Raw genomic sequence first — 21,632 nt, forward strand, 5'->3', positions numbered from 1 at the left:
TGCTCCATTGCTAGAGAAGCGGAGCGACCGTACGACATCGTACGGGCTCTATATAGAGGAAGCCCGCAGGCGCAAAAAAAAAAAAAAAAAAAAAAAAACATAAAAAAAAACATAAAGAATATTCTTCGACTACAGCGGGTTCGTGACAATTGTAGAAAGTTGACAAGACGTGCTCGCAAATATATTGCTAGAGAGGATACACTGCACGTGACTGATGGATGTCATTAGTAGGCCGCGTTTCCGTTTCCGGCAAAACTAGGCCACTCGCACGATCAGCCCTTCAGGGTGTATTTTTTCGACAAGGTCATGATGCATCGCATATTATACTTGCATTCCTGTGGTTGCGGAAGTTCTTTGTCAGTCGGCCATAGGGTGACAATTGGATCGATTGGATCGATGCTGCGTTTGGACTGCAAGGAAGCCCCGAACTTTGATCCACTTTCAGGGTAGTGTTTGGCCAGGAACGAGGATGAGCTAAGAAAGTGAGACGTACTGGCAACGATAACTATGAATGGCCTATGATGTGAGAGGCGAAATTGGTACATGTAGCGCTGAGTTGGGTACTACACTCCACTATCGCTCACTCCTGGTAACTGTATGAATGGTCAAACAGATCTTTTAAATCGATACCAAGCAACTGCAAATCCCCAAAATAGTAAGTTGGATCGTCGATATAAGGCAGGAAAAGCGCTTCACTCCGATCAAGAGAAGCAGGGCTCCAAGGTTGCATGACCCCGGGAGCTTCTGAAGCGACAGGTTCTGGCCCCTGCGGGAGCACCGCCGGCGCAACCAGCCCCGTTGGATCTGCGGGGGCGACACTGGTTGTGGGTTCTGGCGCGGACGGAGAGGTTCCTACCCGGTCCTGAGCCTGAAATGAAATGCTACTCTCATTGGAGTCTCTGGACATAGACTTGGGCTTGCGGGTCTCGGAAACGTATTGACGAGCAAGATGGGCAAACTGCTATTAGAGATCCCGGAAGGGCACCATTGCTGGCATATTCTAGCCTACTAAAGTGCCCGCCGGCGATGTCGAGAAGAGCGAGGCTGAGACCAGTTTCCGGGTGGTTGGCGTTGTGGACCACCAGGTCGAATAAGATCATCAGCGATGATAGTGGCAAGACAGCGAGTATCCTGTGGCACAGCAAGACCGCGTAGGTCACTACTTAGTAGTCGTTTTATGACTCAGAAATATAGTAGAGGCTTACCAGACCGGTGTGGAAGGCGCTACCTCGATGTGCACGGTGAGCTCCAGGACACTTCGAGCAGTCCGCATCAAGTCGCGCTTCATAATTTCTTGTTGTGTTGACCCCAAATGGACGGCTCCATAGTGAAGGACGGTCCACGACAGTGTAAGGAGAGCGTTCAAATAAAGGAAGTGGGTAATCAAAGCAATTTGGACCGCCAGGGGCTCGTGCAAAGAACGAGTTTTGAATTTTTCGCCTGGCCGAAACCGGGTCGGAATGGTCGCGCGCCAGGCTTCCAATTCTATACGTAGGCTCTCAACCACAGAATTATAGTTGGACAGCGGCTGACTAACCGAGCTGATTGTGAAGAGAGATTGGTGAATCTTGGAGACTAGACGGGCATATTTGACGAAGTTAAAGAACCAGTCATAGTCGTGGAAAGTGGACTCCATCATATCGGGAATTGCACAGCTTATGTTGGCATCATCCAATACCTAGACCCATTGAACCCTGATTTAGAAGAATAGTTTGATGATAACGGACATACTCAACTCACCGAAGTTTTACCAGTCGCAAAGCAGGACGTCTTCTCCATATAGTAGAGCACCCAGAACGTGCGACGGCACGGACCTTCTTGTGCACTATTCGAACGATGATACCCTAAACCTTGTGCCATAACGGCAGCCTCTGTTAGCATTAAGGGTTCGAAGTTGAACGCAGACACCGTCGATGAAAATATGGCCTGTGAAAGATGTCAGTCTTGTATTATGGTGCTTGATGACGGGCTAGATACCATGGCGAGGAGTGCCTAGCATAATGAAACCGCATTAGTCATGAACTGTGATATTAACGGGAGCAACACACTTGGACTGCAGTCAATGAGCCTCTTCCGAAGAGGAGATCCTGGAAACATGACAACGACCGTTCGAAGTATGACCAGGCTTCCCCCACACCAGTATCAAAGCTTCCTCCTTCATTGTTCTGACACCCAATCGCCACTATTGCGTAGAATAGTGCTGCCCAAACCTTATCTGTTCCTAGTGATTGGACCAAATCCTGCGACGCTACACGCGCACGAAAGGTATCTGGACAAAGAAATGGATAGATCGGATGTATCGAGTCAAAGTAGGCTGCAAGAGGGTTATTATTGCCAGCAAGAGAATAGAAGAGGTCAGTCAAGGCGCAGGTACCAGAAATGTGTCCGTCGATAATGTCACGACTCGGGACTTGGATCTTTCCGGTGCCCAGGTGTCGTTGTATATATGACTGAGGATGGCACAACTATTTTTGACCTTGGTTGCAACCACCGCGCGTATTTCATCTAGTAGCTGATCGAGCCGGTTGTGGCCCAATCACTGACTGATGGCGCGAACCCGTCGCTCAGGGAAGAAAGAGATGTTGGGGTTTGGGCCAAAGATAGTGGTCAGCTGCGAGGCCATGGTCAGATAGGAGCACGATGAGCAAAAGGGCCAGACAATACCTGATCTGGATGACTGGCATCTCCGTGTATGCGAGAGGCTTGGCGATTTGCAAGCAAAGAGTCGATATACAGTCCCGGCTGCTGATAGCCCACATTTTCGGAGCCTAACTGCGGACCAGGAAGGTCACGAACGGACTGTTGGTATGTGGAGGACAGTGGTATGAAAACTGGTGTGGTAGATTAGCTTCCGTGGCAGTCCGAAGCTAGTGTTCTGTTTGTACCTGACGCGTCATACTTGCGCTTTCTTGGTCGCTTGACTGGAGTAAAGGAGCAGGGAAGGTGCTGGGACTAATGAACAATAATGAACAATCAGCATTCCGAAAAGCGAGACATGGCGGCCTGATATACCAGGCAGAAGTCGCAGGCATCAGTGTTGCCCGAGATTTCTGGCGTGAAAACAAGATTAGTCAGACACCGACCTGGAGGAAGTTCTCTTCCGACCGACTGGAATCTCGACCCACTACATCGCGTTTTCCTGGCTCTGCACGTATCGCATGCCTTATGCAGGGGGTCGGAGCCTTGTGTTACTACCGACATGATCTCTTCACTTGGAGTTTTGCGGAATTCCCGTGAAGAAAAGAGCTGGGAAGAGGATGGAAGAGGAGCTTGAGGAAAAGCCCTGGAGTCATTCGCCGCCGAAAGCTCCGACATGGCATGCAGGAACAACGCCGATGTCCTCCGATTCCCCACTAACTTCGGCGCCGAACTAACAATAGCAGCTATCATGTCGCTTCTTCGGCGCCCACGAAGCATCGCAAATCAGAGAATTGAAACGAAAGGATTTCTCACATTACATCATGGCTAGCAAATATGACTATCAAAAGGGGCTTGCTTGCTATAGCTGTCCGTCTCGCATTGACTTCCATAACATATATATAGCGAACAAGACTGCGTCTCATTGTACTTGGTTGATCCTTTAGTTTCAAGTTGATTCATTCGATGGCGCTCTCTGTCATATGTGTTCAACCATTATTCGTGATTTACCGGTGATCCCATCACTAACAGAGTGCCTCAAATTCGTCTTCCACGTTTCCGTTTGACTCGCTTTGCATACTCTCTCGCCATCGATCGGCCTGCAAGCGACAGAAAGGAACTTTGAATTCCATATAGCCCGAAAATGGATGACAGGGAAGACACCAGTATGACTACGTCAGTCAACTCCGGTAGCAATACGGATATTGTTAGTGCAGAGGTGTACCAAGGAGACATATCGACTGAAGACCAGCGCAAGATTATGAATCTTGCCAGACGGCTCACGGCAGACTCGACACGGTTTCGGCAGGATGGTATGCCGCCCAACCCTTTCACGACACACTGTGATCCGAGTTTGGACCCCAATTCTCCGAAGTTCAATGCGAGTCACTGGGCGAGGACTGTACTTCACTTGTCCTCGCAAGATCCTGATCGGTTCCCACAGCGTACGGCGGGTGTGTCATTCCGGAACCTCAGTGTCCATGGCTATGGCCGCTCAACAGCCTATCAGAAGGATTTCTTGAACGCTATCTTGCAGTTGGGTGATCTGGTTGGCGGCTTGATCAACCGCAGAGACCATAAACTGCAGATATTAAAAAATCATGACGGGCTCTTGCGCAGCGGAGAAATGCTCCTTGTCCTGGGTAGGCCTGGCAGGTGAGTTCTTAATTCCCTGGTCTACGTCTCTTCAATGTAACATGATTCGTCTAGTGGTGTATCAACTCTATTGAAGACCATCGCCGGTCAGACTAAAGGACTGTTCTTGGACGAGTCAACGGAATTTAACTATCAAGGTGGGAGTCTGACCGGGAGAGGCACATACAGACGGAGAACTGACAATATACCTTCAATCTTGAACAAATATAGGGATTGAATGGGATTTGATGCACCAAAAGTTCCGAGGGGACGTGACGTATCAGGCAGAAACAGACGTCCATTTCCCACATTTGACAGTTGGGCAGACCCTCCAGTATGCGGCCCTGGCGAGAACACCTCACAATAGGCTGCCCGGAGTCTCTCGCGAAACTTATGCAACTCATCTGCGCGATGTGGTTATGGCGGTCTTTGGAATTTCCCATACAGTCAATACTAAGGTTGGCGACGACTTTATTCGCGGCGTCAGTGGCGGAGAGAGAAAGCGAGTCAGCATTGCAGAATTGGCTCTCACACAAAGTTGTATACAGTGCTGGGACAACAGTACTCGTGGCTTGGATAGTGCTACGGCTCTCGAATTTGCACAGTGTTGGGAACAGAGTGCCCTGAGAGCTAAACTTCTAGGAGAAATATCGAGCTTCGAGAAAGACCATCCGATTGGGGGACCCATGTTGCAGAAATTTGAAAACTCCCGGAATGCCGAAAGGTCTCCTTTGATGTAAGCGGGCACTGTGGGTACTGATTTGAGCTGTCATTGACTCAAATTTCAGGACGAAAAAATCTCCCTACACAATTTCTGTGTTGCAACAGATAGCTTTGTGTATGCGACGGGGCTACCACAGGATTCTTGGGGATCCTTCTTTCTTTATCGTAACGGTTTTTGGCAACTTTTTTCTCTCTCTTATACTTGGTAGTGTTTTCTACCATCTTTCGGACACTTCCGCCAGCTTCACAGATCGATGTATTCTCCTGTTCTTTGCTTTGCTCTTTAACGCACTCAACAGTGCTTTAGAGGTGAGCGTTATGGCCCTTCAATAGCATCGTGATGCTGACTGAGCAGATATTGGCATTGTATGCCCAGCGACCGATCGTCAGAAGCGATGGCCTCCATGATATGCGATCTACCGTGCAAAATCCTCTCTACGCTGTCCTTCAATTTGCCGTTATACTGCATGTCGAACTTGCGGCGGGAGTCGGGTCATGTGGTCATATATCTACTATTCGCGTTCATGTCGACCTCGACTATGTCCATGATATTCCGTACCATTGCTCAACTGACCCGTACAATTGCACAGGCTCTCACTCCCATTGCGCTTGGTGCTATTGGGCTAGTTGTATACACCGGTTTTGTGCTGCCTACCCGGAACATGCAAGTCTGGCTGCGTTGGCTCAACTACATCAACCCGATCGCATACTCCTACGACACTCTTGTGGCGAACGAGTTTCATGATCGCGAATTCGAATGTGCAAGCTTTGTCCCTTCTGGTCCGGGCTATGAGAATATTCCAGCTACAGATCGAACCTGCTCTGTGGCAGGCGCTACTTCTGCCTCGAGCGTGGTCAGCGGAGACGCATATGTAGAGGCAAACTATGGGTACTATTATTCTCATACCTGGAGGTTAGTGACCACCGATGTCCAAACGAACTAACTCTCTGGCTGACAGAAAGTTAGAAATTTCGGCATTCTTATCGCTTTCATTCTGTTCTTCATGGCTACATACCTCTTCATTGCCGAATTTGTGAAGTTCAGCTACTCCAAAGGCGAAGTGTTGGTATTCCAGCGTAAGCATAGGATAGCCCGTGTTAACGGGGAACACGCCCATGACGAAGAGAGCAGTGCCGAAAAAGCAGCGCCGGCAAGCCATTCTTGCGTTGACAGCCATGAAGGGCGTCAAGAAGACCAGTCTCTCAAGTTCCGCTTTGAATCCAATACCTTGCACTGGAGAGATGTTTGCTACGATGTTCCGATCAAGGGCGAAATGAAACGAATTGCGGATCACGTTGATGGCTGGGTAACCCCAGGCACTCTGACTGCGTTGATGGTGAGTATAATATAACCTTCGTCAAATCTTCAATCTAACTAACTCCTCGAAAAAGGGCGCTTCAGGGGCTGGAAAAACAACACTCCTGGATCTTCTAGCAAGCAGGGTGAAAACAGGCGTTGTATCCGGCAACATTTGCGTCAACGGAACCCCGCGAGATGCGTCCTTTCAGCGCAGGGTAGGCTACGTTCAGCAGCAAGATGTCCATCCGGAAACCAGCACTATTCGGGAAGCACTTCAGTTTAGTGCTCTCCTCCGCCAGCCTGCCTCTATCAGTAAAGCTGAAAAGCTGCAATATGTGGAAGAGGTGATTGATTTGCTCGAAATGAGACCGTACGCTGACGCTGTCGTTGGTGTTCCTGGAGAAGGTCTGAATGTAGAACAGAGGAAAAGATTGACTATTGGCGTTGAACTAGCTGCAAAGCCTGATTTACTACTCTTTCTCGATGAGCCAACGTCGGGGCTGGACAGCCAGACGGCATGGTCTATCTCTCTGCTACTCCGGAAGTTGTCGAACCATGGTCAGGCCATCTTGTGCACCATCCACCAGCCCTCGGCTATTCTTTTCCAGCAATTCGATCGGCTTCTTCTACTAGCTAGAGGTGGCCGTACAGTATACTTTGGGCCAATTGGGTCTAACTCACAGAACCTTATTGGCTACTTTGAGCGATATGGGGCAAGGGCCTGTGCGGAAGAGGAGAATCCGGCGGAATGGATGTTGGAAGTCATCGGTGCTGCCCCCGGGAGTACTTCGGTGCGTGACTGGCCGGTCACATGGAAAGAGAGCCGTGAATTCCAAGAGACGCGAAAGGAGCTTGAACGGCTTGAGCAGTCCGGCTCTCCTGGCCTGAATAAAGGGGCCGCGCAAGTCCAGCAATATGCGACCCCGTTTCACATCCAGCTGGGTCTTTGTACAAAGCGGGTTTTCGAACAGTACTGGCGCTCTCCGTCATACATCTATGCTAAGCTGATACTCTGCTTCGGAGCGGTATGTCCATACGAGCGACCCCAGGCTGTCGGCTTTAAATATCTGACACACTATGCAGGCCCTGTTTATTGGACTTTCATTTCTAAATACGGAAGTTACGGTCCTAGGTCTTCAGCACCAGACTTTCGCGATATTCATGCTCCTTGTTATTTTCGCATTCCTTGCTTACCAGACCATGCCTAATTTAATCAAGCAACGCGACTTGTACGAGGTCCGTGAAAGGCCAGCCAAGACATATGCTTGGTCTGCGTTCATGTTAGCCAACATCATAGTTGACATCCCCTGGAACTCTCTTGCGGCAGTGCTGATCTATCTTCCATTCTACTACATCATTGGGATGTATCATAACGCCGAGGAAACTCATGCGGTGAATGAAAGGAGCGGACTCATATTTCTTCTGGTGTGGTCTTTCATGATGCACTGTGGTACATTCACGATCATGGTGGTTGCTAGCGTCGCAACTGCTGAGGTCGGTGCAACACTAGCTCTGCTACTGTTCTCTATGTGTTTAATATTTTGCGGGTACGTTTCACTGTCTACATCTTAGGATTTCAATTTCGGTCCGTCTAATACACCTTCACAGTGTCATGGCCAGTCCGGCCAGTCTTCCAGGATTCTGGATCTTCATGTATCGAGTATCCCCGATGACCTATCTCGTTGGCGGCATGCTTTCGGCCGGGTTAGCGAATACTGCAGTTCACTGCTCTGGTCTGGAATTGGTAATCGTTCAACCTCCAGCCAACGAGACTTGTGCCAGTTACCTCGCCGATTACATGAAAATCGCTGGAGGTTCTGTTTACAATCCCCAGGCAACCGCCAACTGTGAATACTGCGAGATGACTGACTCGAATGTTTATCTCACATTACTATCCGCTTCTTATGCCGATCGTTGGCGCAATTTTGGACTTATGTGGGCATACATCGCGTTCAACGTGTTTGCTGCGCTCTTCTTGTATTGGTTTGTGCGGGTCCGAGGCGGTTCAACCAGCTCAATTTTTCGCCGGTTCGCCAAGATATTCTCTCGACTTTCGTCACCGCCGATTGGAGCGTACATTTCCTGTCCACAACATACTCTGATTGTCATCAGTTCGAGTTTCATTAGACCTCTTTGCTAGGTATGTATTATACTAGAATGCGATATATAATCGGAAACCCAAATCTTCTCTTATATTAACGAGTCAGTACCTATGGACATCTGATTGGCGGATTGATAAACCGCGGCCCAGGATAAGCAACAACCAGCCACCCTCTTTGTGTTCCACCCCCCCCTCAGTTTACCTAGCATAAAAAACCTCCGACAAATGCTGTCACACAACTCTCCGATCCCCACTACTGTAACCCTTGAGCTTAATATGACTGCATCCAAAGATCCTACTGCTAAAATCTACGATGTGGTAATCGTGGGAGCCGGACTCAGCGGACTCCAAGCAGCGCATTCCATCCAGGCAGCAGGATTCAGCTTGTGTATCCTGGAAGCTACGGACCGAGTGGGCGGGAAGACGTTGACCGTGAAGTCCAGCGAAAAGGGATACTATGATCTAGGAGCGGCTTGGGTGAATGATACGAACCAGAGTGAGATTTTCAAACTCCATCAGAGGTACGGACTGGATGGGGTGGTACAGTATACGCGTGGAGATGATATTCTCGAATCAGGTGAGGGGGTGATTCGCAAGATACCGTACGGATGGCCTTTGGTAAGTTAAACATAGATCAAGGAGGTGCTGTCGGCTACTGATGACGTTTAGACTGGGCTTGCGCGGAAATTGATGATTATTCTGCGAGATGAGTCCTCGCGGATGGACTTGGACGACCCAAAAGGGTTTCCAGAGGCCAAGGAAGTGGATAATATGACCTTCGAGGAATTTTGCGTTGATAGGTCTGGATCGCAGGATGCAGTTCACATGGCAGATGCTATTTCATCGGGGCTGCTTGGGGTGGATAGTAAGGAAGTTAGTGCGTTGTATATGCTGTATTATTTCAAAAGTGGAAGTGGGATCGACAATCTCCTGTCGGATGAGAAGGATGGAGCGCAGTACCTACGCACCAGGCAAGGTAAAGCAACGATCGTCAAGCCTGCTTGACATTAATGTGCTAACGGCGCAGGAACCCAAACTATCGCTCGGAAGATGGCAGATGAGCTCAACCAATCCGACATCTTCTTGGGCGTGCCTGTCACGTCAATCAGTCAGTCTCATGACGATAGTCCCTGCGTGGTCCAAACACTTGATGGCAGTTCGTTTAGTTGTCAACGCGTTATCGTGTCTATTCCTACGAACTTGTACCAAAGCATCTCCTTCTATCCCCCACTTCCACAAGCCAAGCATGTTTTAAGCAACCATACGATCGTGGGCTACTACAGTAAGATGATCTTCGTCTTTCAAGAGCCATGGTGGCGCAACGCTCGGTTTACGGGGATTATCGACTCTGCGGGTGGCCCCATAACCTTCACGCGGGACACGAGTGTACCCACCGATGACCAATGGTCTATCACATGCTTCATCGTGGGGAGTCGCGGACGAGCATGGTCCAAGTTGTCCCAGGGTGATCGGTTCAATCAAGTATGGGAGCAGTTCTGCAAATGTTTCAGCAAGTTCGTAAAAGACATCCCCAAGTCTGTCAATACCCTGGAAATGGAATGGAGTAAGGAGCCTTATTTCCTTGGAGCACCCTGTCCAGCCATGACACCCGGCTTACTGACCACCATTGGTACTGATCTCGCTGCACCGCATGGTAAAGTGCATTTCATCGGAACAGAAACGTCCACAGTGTGGCGTGGGTACATGGAGGGGGCCATTCGAGCAGGGCAACGAGGAGCAGCCGAGGTAGTGACGGCACTGCAGGAAGACTAGTTGTCTTGGCTAAGCACACACATTCCGAAATGTCTCTTAAGAACCTTGGATCTAGCAGGGTTCCGATGAAAACCGAATCTCACAGTGGGTCAGCAGCGGAGATGTCCGTGTGCTTGTCTCGGGGAATATTCGTTAGATCTACAGCAATTAGGATAAAGTCGTACCGTCAAGCACCAAAATGACAATTACACGTGGCCAGCAGCGGACAATTGTCGCCGTGTACCTGAATTAACCGTGGATGGAGGAGTTCGTGAGTGGCTGCCTGCAGAAATCTATCGTCTCCACCAGATCCTCTGTGATGCCCTAAATTTGGGCCGCTCCCGTGTGCCCCGTTCACCCCCTGCCAATCCCGATCCCTGATTTGTCGATAGTCGACGATCGTCGATCGGATAACCAAAAACAAGCAAACATTCGATAGTTGCATTCTAATTCCAATTGTATCCCTGCCAGGGGATAGGCCATCCCCTAGACTCGGCAATTCGGGATTTGCTAGTAGTCCCACAATCCAGTCCAGCTGAAGGAAATAGGAATGCAGTAGCCCCCACAGCTCGATCCGTACAGCTGAAGATAATGGATGTGATCGCCGATTTTACCTTTGGTTCATGTGATGGAAAAGCGTTGGGCAGAACAAAAACTTTTCACATCAGAAACATAAGTATGATCGACTTGCCCTGTGTAACGATGTCAATCATCTGCCCAGTATCATCATCACCATGCGTCTCCTCAAGTCCCTACTCGTGGCTGCATCCGCCATAGCCGGCTGTAATGCCCTCCCAGGCAGGGCTCTTCACAAGAGAGGTACCAATGCACATTCCAAAGAACTTCATTCCTCTCCCCCACTGACCAATTCCCCGATACTCCAGACATCACCACTCAACAACTCGACACCTTCACCTTCTGGGTCCAATACGCCGCAGCCTCCTACTGCGAGCCCAACTATGCCGGCAAGGCAGGCCACAAAATAACCTGTTCGGCACAGAACTGCCCTGCAGTCGAAGCCTCCAATGCGACAATCATCACCGACTTCTCCAAGTACATTCCCCTCCCTTCCTTCCACCAACACAATCCTAACCAACTCCTAGTACCACCCCCACCGACACTTCTGGCTACCTAGCCGTGGACCACACCCACCGCGCCATCATCCTCGCCTTCCGGGGCAGCTACTCAATCCGCAGCTGGCTAGCGGACTTCACCTTCGTCTACACGGACCCCAACCTCTGCAGCGGGTGCGAAGCCGAGCTCGGCTTCTGGAGCTCATGGACAAACGTCCGCAAGACCCTGACCCCCACGCTCAACAACACGGTATCTCAATACCCCGACTACGAACTCGTCATCGTGGGCCACTCCTTGGGAGCCGCCATCGCGACACTCGCAGCAGCAGATATCCGCGAGACCGACGGGCTCAACGCAACATTATACGCGTACGCATCACCGCGCGTAGCGAACCCCAAACTAGCAGAGTTCATTACGAATCAGAACAAGGGGGCGAACTACCGGTTCGCGCATACGGATGATCCGGTGCCCAGGGTGCCGTTGGAGGTGATGGGGTACAAGCATATTAGTCCTGAGTATTGGATTAGCTCGGGGAATAATCAGAGTGTGAGTACGCAGGATGTGGTGGTGTTTCAGGATGGGGATGATAAGAGGGGGGATGTTGGGTTCCCAAATTTGTTGCATTTCGAGGCCCATCTTTGGTACTTTGAGAAGTGGGAGGTAGATGCGTGTAAGGGGGAGGGGTTGCCTTGGAAATGATTGAATAAGATGTAATGATTTGGAGCTGAGGTGATATTCGGGGAGGTGAGTGTGGTGATCAGGGGTTGTATAAAGTTTGTTGGTTTGGGAGGAGACGTATATACTTAATGGTGTGGATATAGTTTCGATATGTAATTATTTAATCTTAGTGAATATTTGTCAGGACAAAGTTTGATTTTGACTGCGATGAAAGGTGTCACATTCAGGAAGCGGCTCACCTACTTCCCAATCAGCCCCGGGTGGCTGAGAGAAGTGTCATCAAGCCTATATCGATATGCCACCTGTCTTTGAAGATGTTCCCAATTGAGACGTGCTGGCTGTAAACCATCACTCTTAGAAAGTGTACAACATATTCTCATAATTGTCAGTACGCTACATATTACCACAACTAGAGATCACATCCATCTCAACAGTAACCGCAAGGCACAAAGACACTACCCCAGAACCTATTAACATGCTCATATTCAGTATATATTTACGGTATCCATCCTGGAGTAGGTTATCTGATGCAAGTCTAAATTCAATTCTAGATGAACAGAATTATGATGTATAGAATTGAAAGTACATTTTTGTGCATATTATAGACTATAGGATTGGGGAGAAAGAGCTGTTTATGCTTAGGCAGCAGCTAACGCGTAGTGGTAGAGGAAAAAAGGAGATAGTGAGAAATACCGCTATCGTTACGATCAGCTATGGAGACTACGTAGTAATATCCGCCTACATGTACGATTTACACTATTATATAAGTTATATACACGATCATACTCATATCTCTTACAAAGCCACCTACCGAAACGCATTTACAACACCTTTCACACTATTCCACAAACTCCACCATTTCCCCAGACCCTCCATCCCTCATCGCCCCCAGCAAATAATCCCCCGCCCCGGCCCAGGATTCCACCTCCAAATTGGAATGACTTACCTTCTCCCATAATCCACCGTAATCCCATTCTCAAAGCCGGCCCAAAGGGGGGTACTTACCCCAACCTCGAGCGTGTAAAACACGGGCTTACTAACCCTCACACTCAGCCTCGGAGCATTATCATAGAACGGGGTATCAATCATCCCCGAATTCTGAGTAATGCTGACCACACCCTTCGACCCAAGGGTCGATGCGAAATGGGCCGCCAGGAACCAGTTGCCTGTTTTGCTGATGGTGTAGTTCGCATTCGTGTCTGATTTGGGATCCGGGGAGGAAGTGAGGGCCGAAGACGGGTCACCGCCCGCCCGAGCGAGGAAATCCACGACTGTGCTGGAGGTAAAGATTACGCGGACGGAGTTTGATGTAGTAAATGGAGTTTAAGCTGTAGAGGTGAGAATTGGGAAAAGGAGAGAGGCGAGGAGGGAGCGTGCAGCGCAGTTGATGCTGAAATGGGGTTCGTGGCCTTGCGTGGTGGTTTTAGTTGGAATGAGACATGCTACAGCGGGGCTATTAAGGAGGAAGTCTAGTCTGTTTGAGCGGGCTAGGGATGCTTTTCCGAAGATAGGGATGACGGGAAGCTCGGTGAGGTGGACAGGAAAGGGGGAGTGTAGATGAGTTCGCCTGGCGGAGTTGTTGTCGAATTATCCGGCACGATGCAAAACGTGCGCCAGACCCAGACCCAGACCCAGAGTGGAGGTATCACCGGTAATGATTACGACGCGGCCAGCATGGGAATGCAGATTGTCTGCAGCGATGGTGGGCTTGGCGGGGAATAGTTGGGGCCAGATGCGTTTGAATATCTGCAGGGTGTCGGTGGAGCGGGGGTCCATTTGAAGCTTAAGAATAATTGCAGTTGCAAAAGAACAATGGAGGGTAAGGCTCCGCTCATAAAGTATGAAGCAAGAACTAGCTAACTGCAGGGTTACTAGTTGCTGGGCTGCGTTGCGGTGGAGATGGCTTCGCATATACATAGTCTTGAGGAGCGCTCTACAGAAGCAGCAACGAAAGCAATAACGAAACGAATAAACAGAAGTAAAAGAGTGAGTTGAATTAAGCTATCTAGAAGAATAAAACAAAGTAATATAAAGAGATACTTTATAGGCAGTCCAAGTACAGTACATGACTAGCCTATATAAATACTTCAACACGGCCCCCTAGGCAAAGAAGTATGCGAGAAAATATTAAATAAAATTATAGATATTTTCTAGATAGATAATCTTTTATATATTAAGTATTATTCCCTGGATACCGCAGGAGAATAACTAATAAGATTATTTCTAGTAAGATCTAGAAATCATAGAATATTTTCTAATCCAGCAGTTTAATAAAACTATCTACAGGGTTACTAGTACCTGTAATATATTAGATTAATATAATATTTATTTTAATTAGATCTACTATAAACAGATAACAGTTATCTAGCTATCTAATAAATTATATATATATATTTTAGTTAAGGATCTGTAATAAATTAGCAGTATTACTGAATAAAGATATTTTATTATTATTTAATATTTTAAAATTAAATATCTGTACTAATTTCTTAATATACAGAGTATTTTTAATAGTAATATTATATACGTAGTATTTTATAACAGTAAAAAAGAGTATAATAATATTTTATTTATTTAATAACCAGGTAATAAGTCCGCCTGTATAAAAGATAATATATTTTTTTATTAATTTATTATTTTTATAATTAGTATAAACAGTATCTATATAAATTTTAATCTTTTTAATATAATTAACCACCAGGATGATTCTATAGGGGATAATATTTTATAAATATTTATATATATACTTTAAAGTCTTTGTATCTATTACAGTTAGAGTATATATATATCTCTATAAATAGAATATAATATAATATAAATCAGGTTTAGTTTTAATAATTAGCTAGTTTAATTTATTTATAAAACTTTAATATTTATTAATATTAACTTTCTCAGTTAATATCACAGTATAATTTATCTTTGTATAGATAGATATTATAAAAATAGTAATACTTAAGTAAAATTATATATTTATAATAATAAGATATTTCTTTATATAAATAGACTGCCTGAGCAAGATATTACTTATCTTATAATTATATAGAATATTATAATTAAATAAGATCTTTAATTCATCTAGTTCCTTGAATCTGAATACTTTATTAAAATAATATTTTATTAAGATTAGATCTGCCTGCTCAGGACCAGTAATAATAAAATTATTTATTTAAATAATAAATTATATCTTATTATTTTTATATATATACAGATTCTTCAGCAGGGGTTTGAAGCTAACTTCCTGTAATTTTTTATTAAAGATATAGTATTATAAATATACCGCCTGTTATAATTTATAAAAAATTATTTTAAGTAAATATACTTATTCAGGGAGACTCTCATGAAATCTAGTTAATTATTTTATATAAATTTATTTATTTTTTATCTGAGCATATAGATAAACAGAGATAATATTATATTATTTTTAATAAAGATTTTTTATTATTATATTAATTATAAATATTTTGAGAGCAATCTTGCTTGTTATTAAGATAAAGAATTTAATATAATTAATATTAGATATCTAACAGTTACTGTAAACCACTTATTAAATATAAAATTATATAATAATCCTCTTTATATTAATCTTTAAATTAAATATTTATTTATCTAGGATTATACAGGTACCAGTAGAGTAGTTAACTATTTTATATATATTTATTAATTTAATCTTATTAATCTATATAACTATGGCTGCTTTCTAATATAAGATAAGTAAGAATAAAATAACTTCTATATAGATACTTAGTATATTAATCTTATATTATTTAAGAATAGATATAGAAGATAGATTAGATTCTTATTCTAGTATAGTTATCTATTTATTTTCTAGTTGTAAAGAACTTTTCTTCTTTATAATTTATTAGAATTATCTCAGTACAGTGATTGTAATAGCAGAAAATTCAGATTTAATAAATCAGAAGTTATATTTTATATATTTAATAAATAATACTTTATAATCATAAGAATTCTCTATTAAATAGATCAGATTAATAGGCGCAGGAAAGATAGATATAATAAATTCAGTTAATATAGATATAATCTTTATTTTTTTATATATAAGATCAGTAGTGTCATCCTGTATAAGAAAAGTCTTATTATTATTAATTATATTTTTTATATCTTATATAATTATTTTATTAAAATTAATCCCGGTGCCCTGCATCAGCATGATTAAATCTTTAAAAATAAATATAGATATTATAGTTACTCTACCAGGATCTTTATAATTATTCTTATATATATATTCTTTATAGAATATCATATCCCTTGACTATTTAATCTTATTTAAATTAAGATATTATATTAAATAAATATAATTATAATCTTTATTAAATCTAATTAAGTAGCCAGTATCAGCACAGGGGCTTATTTTTCTAGAAGTAATATAATTTTTTATAGATATATATTAATAATAATAATATCTGAATATATATAAGAACTCAAGCAAGATATCAGGATTCGGGAGATTATAATATAATTTATATAGATAAATAGATATTTCTTTAATCTTACTCCCTGCAGGGACTAGATAATTAAGAATTTATATAATAAATTTTATAATAAACAGCTAGAGAGTTATAAGTAAATCTAAATTAAAAATTATAATCCTACTTATCTGGTTAAGCAAATTATTATAATACTTAATAAGATTATTTATCTCAGGTATTCAGAGAGATAATATAATAATATAAATTTCTTAATCTTTATAATATATCTATTCTTTAAATCTATTAAATTTATAGCCTCTATCAAGATACTATAAGATAATATATTTATTAATTATATTCTTATATTTATTGTTCATCTAAATCAGCTTTATAAAAATATTATCTTTTTATTTTAATATAGCTATTCTAACTAATCAGGTAATATTATTTATTATTACTAGAAAATATTTAAATTCTTTATAACTAACTGGGGTTACCTGCTGCATATCTATATATTAGAATTATATAAAATTAAAGATTCTTAGAATAGGATCTTTTAATATTAAGTATTTTATTTTTTCTAAAAAATATATATCACAGTATAGATCCTTATAGTATTTAATTTTAATCTGCTAGTTCTTTATAATAAAGATAATCTTACAGAATTCTATATATTTATATTATTAATATAATAATAGAAAATTAATTATAATAAGAATTAATCCTGTATTCTAAGTATATATAAAAAATATATTTTTATTTTCTTACAGATATCTTATTATTTTATTATCTGTTTCTTTTTATAGGATCAGATTAATTATATTTATATATATTCTGAAATTCTTTTATAAGAAAGTTATAAATAAGAGACTATATATAAGATCCAGTTAATAAAATATCTTGATTTTAATCTCATGGTATTTATTATTTATAGATAAGATTAGAATTTAATAGCTAGTTAATCTAGTAACACTAATTTCTCTATCAGATATTCTATATTTATAGAAATTAGAGATATCTAAATCATAGTAATAATCTAGTAAGATATAGTTAAATATAATATATTAAAAATTGTTTATATCATAGATCTAGTATAATAAATAATTAGTAATACTTCTAACTGCTATTCCAGAGAAGTTTAAAAAAAAATTTTTATTATCTGATCTTATTTTATATAGGATAATATATTAAATAAGTATTTCTATTATCTATTTTACAGGTATAGATTCTGCTGCTTTAAAATTATTTTTTAAGTTTAAATCTAATTTTTCTTCTTTATATTAATTGTTCTAAATCTTGAAGAACTAGATATCTAGAATATATAATTATTATAATCTTAGATATAAGATTATATTAATATATTAATACTTTGTTTAGCTATAGCTAGAATATCTATAATAATTACAGACTCTATTAATATACTTAAATATTATTTTTCTTATTCTAATAATATATTCTTTATAAGAAATATTTTTTATAGAATATATAATCTTCTTCTACTTTTCTTTAGTACTTTTTAGTTTTTATAATAAGTTTTAATCTTTTTATATAATAGCTGTTATTTCTATCCTGTTAAATTTATTATACTATTTTCTTGTATTCTAATAGATAATATAGAAATTACTATTATTATATATAATATTTATATTCTCTAGTATTTTATCTTTTATATAGATAACCCATGCAGGCATATTACTCTATATTTTCTAAAAAAATAAAAATATAGCTGTAAAGGCAGGTATTCTATATTATAAAATCTTAATAAGAATATAATTTACTCAGAAATTATTAATATATTTAATTATTATAGTATACTCAGATCTTCTTAATTTAATAAAATTATATATAATACTTTAGCAAAGTATAATATTATTTTTTAAAATAATTTTTTAAAATATTTTATATATATTATCCACCAGTTCTTTTATATCAGTAGAATCTGTAAATAGATCTAGTATTTTATCTAATATATTCTAAGTTAACTATAACTATGTAATTATTAAATAAATATATTAAATCTTATATTTTTTATAGTTTTTAACAGGTCTAGCCAGATCCTTATTAATTAAATTTAATAAATTAATATTCTTAAGTATTTAATATACTTGAAAGTTTTATTTTATTTAATTTATATATTCTTTTAGTAAGATCAGCAGCTTTAGAATATTATTAAATATTTACTTAGAAAATCTATTTATCTGTAAGATAATCTTGATAATTACTTCTTTCTTTAAAAAAAGATTTTTAAATAAGATTTTATATTTAACTTTATATGTTATACTGGCTGTTCAGTATACTTAATATAAATAAATAAATAAATAAATAAAGTACATTTCTTAATATAAATATATAATTCTATTAGACCTGTTGGGCTTGCTAAGACTGATATTCTATAGAATATCTTATCTAGTAATAATAGCTAGCTATAATAAGATCTGAATAGCTTTACAGTGTAGAGACTGGACTTATAACTTCTTAAGAAGTATTTTATAGAAGCAGTAATAAAAGTAATAACGAAACAAATAAATGGAAGTAAAAGAGTAAGTTAAATTAAGCTATCTAGAAGAGCAAAACAAAGCAACGCGAAGAGATGCTTTATAGGCAGTCCGAGCGCAGCATGTGACTAGCCTACATGAATGCCTCGACACATAGCCTCCATGGTCTAGTGGACGTTGCTAACCGTTAAGCTACATGAATGGCGTGAGGACCAAGAGGGCCGTGCGCAAGAATTCAAGGTGAGCCGAAAGGCAACTCGTGCTTCGCAAGGCTGCATGCAGCTAGGCGCATAAACTGAAAACCAGTATGGAATTAAGTGAGGCTATCAAGCAGTGGTAGATACATCCAGTTTCATCATAACATTGAGTAAGTAGAATAGGAAATGTCAAAATTACTCCTTGCCCTGCTGAGCTGCTTGGTAACTCTGCATCACGCACCAATATCCGGGAATATGCTCGTTCCAGATAGCTCCAAAGCCCTCGATATCGCGCCGCCAATCGCGGTGTCATGATCACCTCACCCCCACCAGCCGTAGAGCAGAAAAGCCTGCGATTATCTGCTACATCTGTGCTTATATCAGAGATTCTCCCTTTCTATGCTACTTCTTCATACACTATTTCTTCCTGTCCCTATTGAAATCCAACCATGGACCTCGATGATCCACCGATAGAGCTTACTCCCTCTCCCATGCGCGTCCTTGTGCAAACACTAACTCACCTCGTTCCGTCGGACAATCTTATCGCCAATGGTGAGCCATACGGTGACTAAGCTACTCTCCATGCTCGACCGAACCTGCAAACATGTTTGGGATTTTCCATATGAACCAGGCCTGCAACGATGGTACTCCTACGGCGACGAGTTTGGCTACAACAACCGGGTCTGCTTTTTCCTATTAGACTATGGCACTGCTCCGAACGGTAATGATGAGGAGGTTCCAATCCAGTGTTTTACGTGGGATGGTGAGAAATTGTATGTTTCTTCTCCCTACTTGTGGAAAACATTCATCAGCAGTGGATTAACGAAACACTATCGCAGCATACCCAAGCCAGATCTTCTCCAGAGCGAAGAGATTCAAGCCGAGTTGAAGGAGGTACCGTTTACACCAGGCCCTTCCGACCGTGGTGAGATACCGCCGATGCGGGATATAGTGCGGCGGAGGCTACGGAAAGCACAGTTTTTGTCGAAACGTGAGCTTGACTATATGGCGGAGCATCAGGAGGATCAAGAGTGGCTGGAAAGAAAGCTGAAACCAAGGTTTTGGGCAAACTTCCTGGAGCAAATGGAGAAGAGGGCAAAAGAAAGGGAGACGGAGAGGGAAGAGCCCAAAGAGGGACAGGAAGTCGACCCGGCACAGGAAGAAGAGAACCGGGCTAAAGCAATGGGGAAATAATTATGCCGTGTACATATGTGGATCAATGCAACTAGCTTCTTCTTTTTTTCCTTTCTGATTCGTTTATTTTCTTTTATTTTACTTGTAGCGATCTTCGTTTAATGCTGTTTCTGATTTCCTACAGCCAATTAGGGAGCATGAGTTGTTCCCTATCTAATTATGCTCAGATTAATGGCAATGGTTGTACTTCTAGAGATACATCTGCCGATTGGATGAAAATCCAATTATGAAGCAGTGATGCGATTCTTTGCGTCCACGGGTGTAGCTAATACTGCTGCATAGTGCGCATTATTCAGATGGCAATGGATGGTAGGTAGCGTACAACAGAGAATAGGAACATGCTATATAGTAGAGTAATTAGCAGAATGTCACAAAGGTACATCATACTAAAAAAACAGACCCAAAGACGGTTCAGCCAGATAATCAACAATCAATCATAAGTAAATCACGTATACAGAGACCACTACTAGGGCGTTCAACGACTCTCGCAGAGCCAATATAACATGTTCACCACTGGCGACATTCACAACGCTCCTGTCCATTCCTGACTTTCCCTCTTCTACGACAATCAGAGCACACAAGGTCGGGGTATGCTGGGTTTCGGCGTGAGCCTCTGCAATCCGGGCAGTCAATCCATTTCCAGCGGAAACCGGCACCATTGCAGTAAATGCAGTCGGAGTCCGCTCGACGGGTTCGGCCTCTGCTGACAGACTTGCCGCTGTGAGCGCTGCTGCTGCTACTGCTGCTGTCGCGGAGCTTGAACAAGGGCATGGCTGATGTTTGGGTCTTGGGGGTGTTAGTTAGGATGGGGCCTTTTGTGCATAACGGGGCTTTTCTCTATGACTGGGAGATAGGCATGCTGAATGAAAAGGAGAGATGGACATGAGGTCTCGCCAAAACAAACAGAATGTAAAGGAAGAGAATACTGACAGATAGGAACACTGACAACTTCGTTCTATTAACCCAAGTTGTAGAAGGGGTGTCAGATCTGTACGAGGAAGTAGATCTATGAAGCCAGACCAGAAACGCGGTTGGACAACAATAGTAGGATTGATCCCTATGCGTAAAGTATAGTAGAAGATATTGAGGTTTGGGAAGGTTGTCTTTCGAATCATGGACGAGAAGTATATGTTCGCGAGGCCAACATCACCTTAAATACCTGATGGCTGCATCTATGACATGCCACGAAGCGCTCAGGGTGCTGAGAGAGATGCCAAACGCATACGCATCTCGTTTCTGGTCCAGAGGCCGAGGCGCACAATGAGCAACACTGCGACTATTCATAGAAACCTTGTAACAACTATCATGGCATGATATCCAATAAGTGACACCAGGGTCGTTAGTCCATCTATGGGATTGAGGTCTCGATCTCCTACTCCCTGAAATCAAGCGCTACAATAACGATTCTGGATGGAGCAG

The 21,632-nt window shown here is 42.0% G+C and overlaps 7 protein-coding genes across 7 annotated transcripts; 4 read left to right on the plus strand and 3 right to left on the minus strand.

The window, feature by feature from the left end:
- Positions 1 to 248: 248 nt before the first annotated feature.
- Positions 249 to 586, minus strand: BO87DRAFT_375529 (uncharacterized protein). The gene has a single exon (XM_025623066.1). It carries the CDS (start codon positions 543 to 545, stop codon positions 273 to 275), a length of 273 nt encoding a protein of 90 aa, XP_025480820.1. The 5' UTR covers positions 546 to 586; the 3' UTR covers positions 249 to 272.
- Positions 581 to 2,623, minus strand: BO87DRAFT_395983 (fungal specific transcription factor domain-containing protein; the record flags this gene model as incomplete). Its single annotated transcript, XM_025625220.1, has 7 exons — positions 581 to 899; positions 943 to 1,131; positions 1,206 to 1,678; positions 1,741 to 1,926; positions 2,049 to 2,450; positions 2,489 to 2,505; positions 2,545 to 2,623. The coding sequence occupies 7 exons, from the start codon at positions 2,621 to 2,623 to the stop codon at positions 581 to 583; spliced, it is 1,665 nt and encodes a 554-aa protein (XP_025480821.1).
- BO87DRAFT_27449 (Zn(II)2Cys6 transcription factor domain-containing protein) lies at positions 2,301 to 3,599 on the minus strand. The gene is made up of 4 exons (XM_025618915.1): positions 3,013 to 3,599; positions 2,886 to 2,952; positions 2,375 to 2,831; positions 2,301 to 2,314 (listed from the first exon to the last, which is right to left on the minus strand). The coding sequence occupies exons 1-3, from the start codon at positions 3,415 to 3,417 to the stop codon at positions 2,626 to 2,628; spliced, it is 678 nt and encodes a 225-aa protein (XP_025480822.1). The 5' UTR covers positions 3,418 to 3,599; the 3' UTR covers positions 2,301 to 2,314; positions 2,375 to 2,625.
- A 353-nt stretch (positions 3,600 to 3,952) lies between these two features.
- Positions 3,953 to 8,422, plus strand: BO87DRAFT_395984 (ATP-binding cassette transporter; the record flags this gene model as incomplete). Its single annotated transcript, XM_025625221.1, has 10 exons — positions 3,953 to 4,293; positions 4,348 to 4,430; positions 4,504 to 5,008; positions 5,061 to 5,293; positions 5,386 to 5,908; positions 5,963 to 6,332; positions 6,388 to 7,320; positions 7,379 to 7,725; positions 7,904 to 8,278; positions 8,368 to 8,422. 10 exons carry the CDS (start codon positions 3,953 to 3,955, stop codon positions 8,420 to 8,422), a joined length of 3,765 nt encoding a protein of 1,254 aa, XP_025480823.1.
- Positions 8,423 to 8,672: 250 nt separating this feature from the next.
- On the plus strand, positions 8,673 to 10,169 carry BO87DRAFT_385617 (flavin monoamine oxidase family protein; the record flags this gene model as incomplete). Its single annotated transcript, XM_025624731.1, has 3 exons — positions 8,673 to 9,014; positions 9,066 to 9,372; positions 9,424 to 10,169. 3 exons carry the CDS (start codon positions 8,673 to 8,675, stop codon positions 10,167 to 10,169), a joined length of 1,395 nt encoding a protein of 464 aa, XP_025480824.1.
- Positions 10,170 to 10,762: 593 nt separating this feature from the next.
- Positions 10,763 to 12,036, plus strand: BO87DRAFT_375532 (lipase family protein). The gene is made up of 3 exons (XM_025623067.1): positions 10,763 to 10,967; positions 11,033 to 11,201; positions 11,252 to 12,036. The coding sequence occupies exons 1-3, from the start codon at positions 10,883 to 10,885 to the stop codon at positions 11,919 to 11,921; spliced, it is 924 nt and encodes a 307-aa protein (XP_025480825.1). The 5' UTR covers positions 10,763 to 10,882; the 3' UTR covers positions 11,922 to 12,036.
- Positions 12,037 to 19,468: 7,432 nt separating this feature from the next.
- Positions 19,469 to 20,233, plus strand: BO87DRAFT_415036 (uncharacterized protein; the record flags this gene model as incomplete). The annotated part of the gene is made up of 3 exons (XM_025626665.1): positions 19,469 to 19,571; positions 19,651 to 19,792; positions 19,859 to 20,233. 3 exons carry the CDS (start codon positions 19,469 to 19,471, stop codon positions 20,211 to 20,213), a joined length of 600 nt encoding a protein of 199 aa, XP_025480826.1. The 3' UTR covers positions 20,214 to 20,233.
- Between the last annotated feature and the right edge of the window lie 1,399 nt (positions 20,234 to 21,632).

This window comes from Aspergillus neoniger (assembly GCF_003184625.1).
Source record: "Aspergillus neoniger CBS 115656 unplaced genomic scaffold BO87scaffold_12, whole genome shotgun sequence".
NCBI lineage: Eukaryota > Fungi > Ascomycota > Eurotiomycetes > Eurotiales > Aspergillaceae > Aspergillus > Aspergillus neoniger.

Excerpts from the sequence above, each read along its gene's own strand:
- BO87DRAFT_375529 (XM_025623066.1), bottom strand. The coding sequence starts at position 545 with ATGTACCAATTTCGCCTCTCACATCATAGGCCATTCATAGTTATCGTT.
- BO87DRAFT_375532 (XM_025623067.1), top strand. The coding sequence starts at position 10,883 with ATGCGTCTCCTCAAGTCCCTACTCGTGGCTGCATCCGCCATAGCCGGC. Across the intron at positions 10,968-11,032 it reads CAGGGCTCTTCACAAGAGAG|ACATCACCACTCAACAACTC; the intron begins GTACCAATGCAC and ends CCGATACTCCAG. Across the intron at positions 11,202-11,251 it reads ATCATCACCGACTTCTCCAA|TACCACCCCCACCGACACTT; the intron begins GTACATTCCCCT and ends ACCAACTCCTAG.
- BO87DRAFT_27449 (XM_025618915.1), bottom strand. The coding sequence starts at position 3,417 with ATGCTTCGTGGGCGCCGAAGAAGCGACATGATAGCTGCTATTGTTAGT. Across the intron at positions 2,953-3,012 it reads ATGCCTGCGACTTCTGCCTG|TCCCAGCACCTTCCCTGCTC; the intron begins GTATATCAGGCC and ends ATTGTTCATTAG. Across the intron at positions 2,832-2,885 it reads GCGCAAGTATGACGCGTCAG|TTTTCATACCACTGTCCTCC; the intron begins GTACAAACAGAA and ends CTACCACACCAG.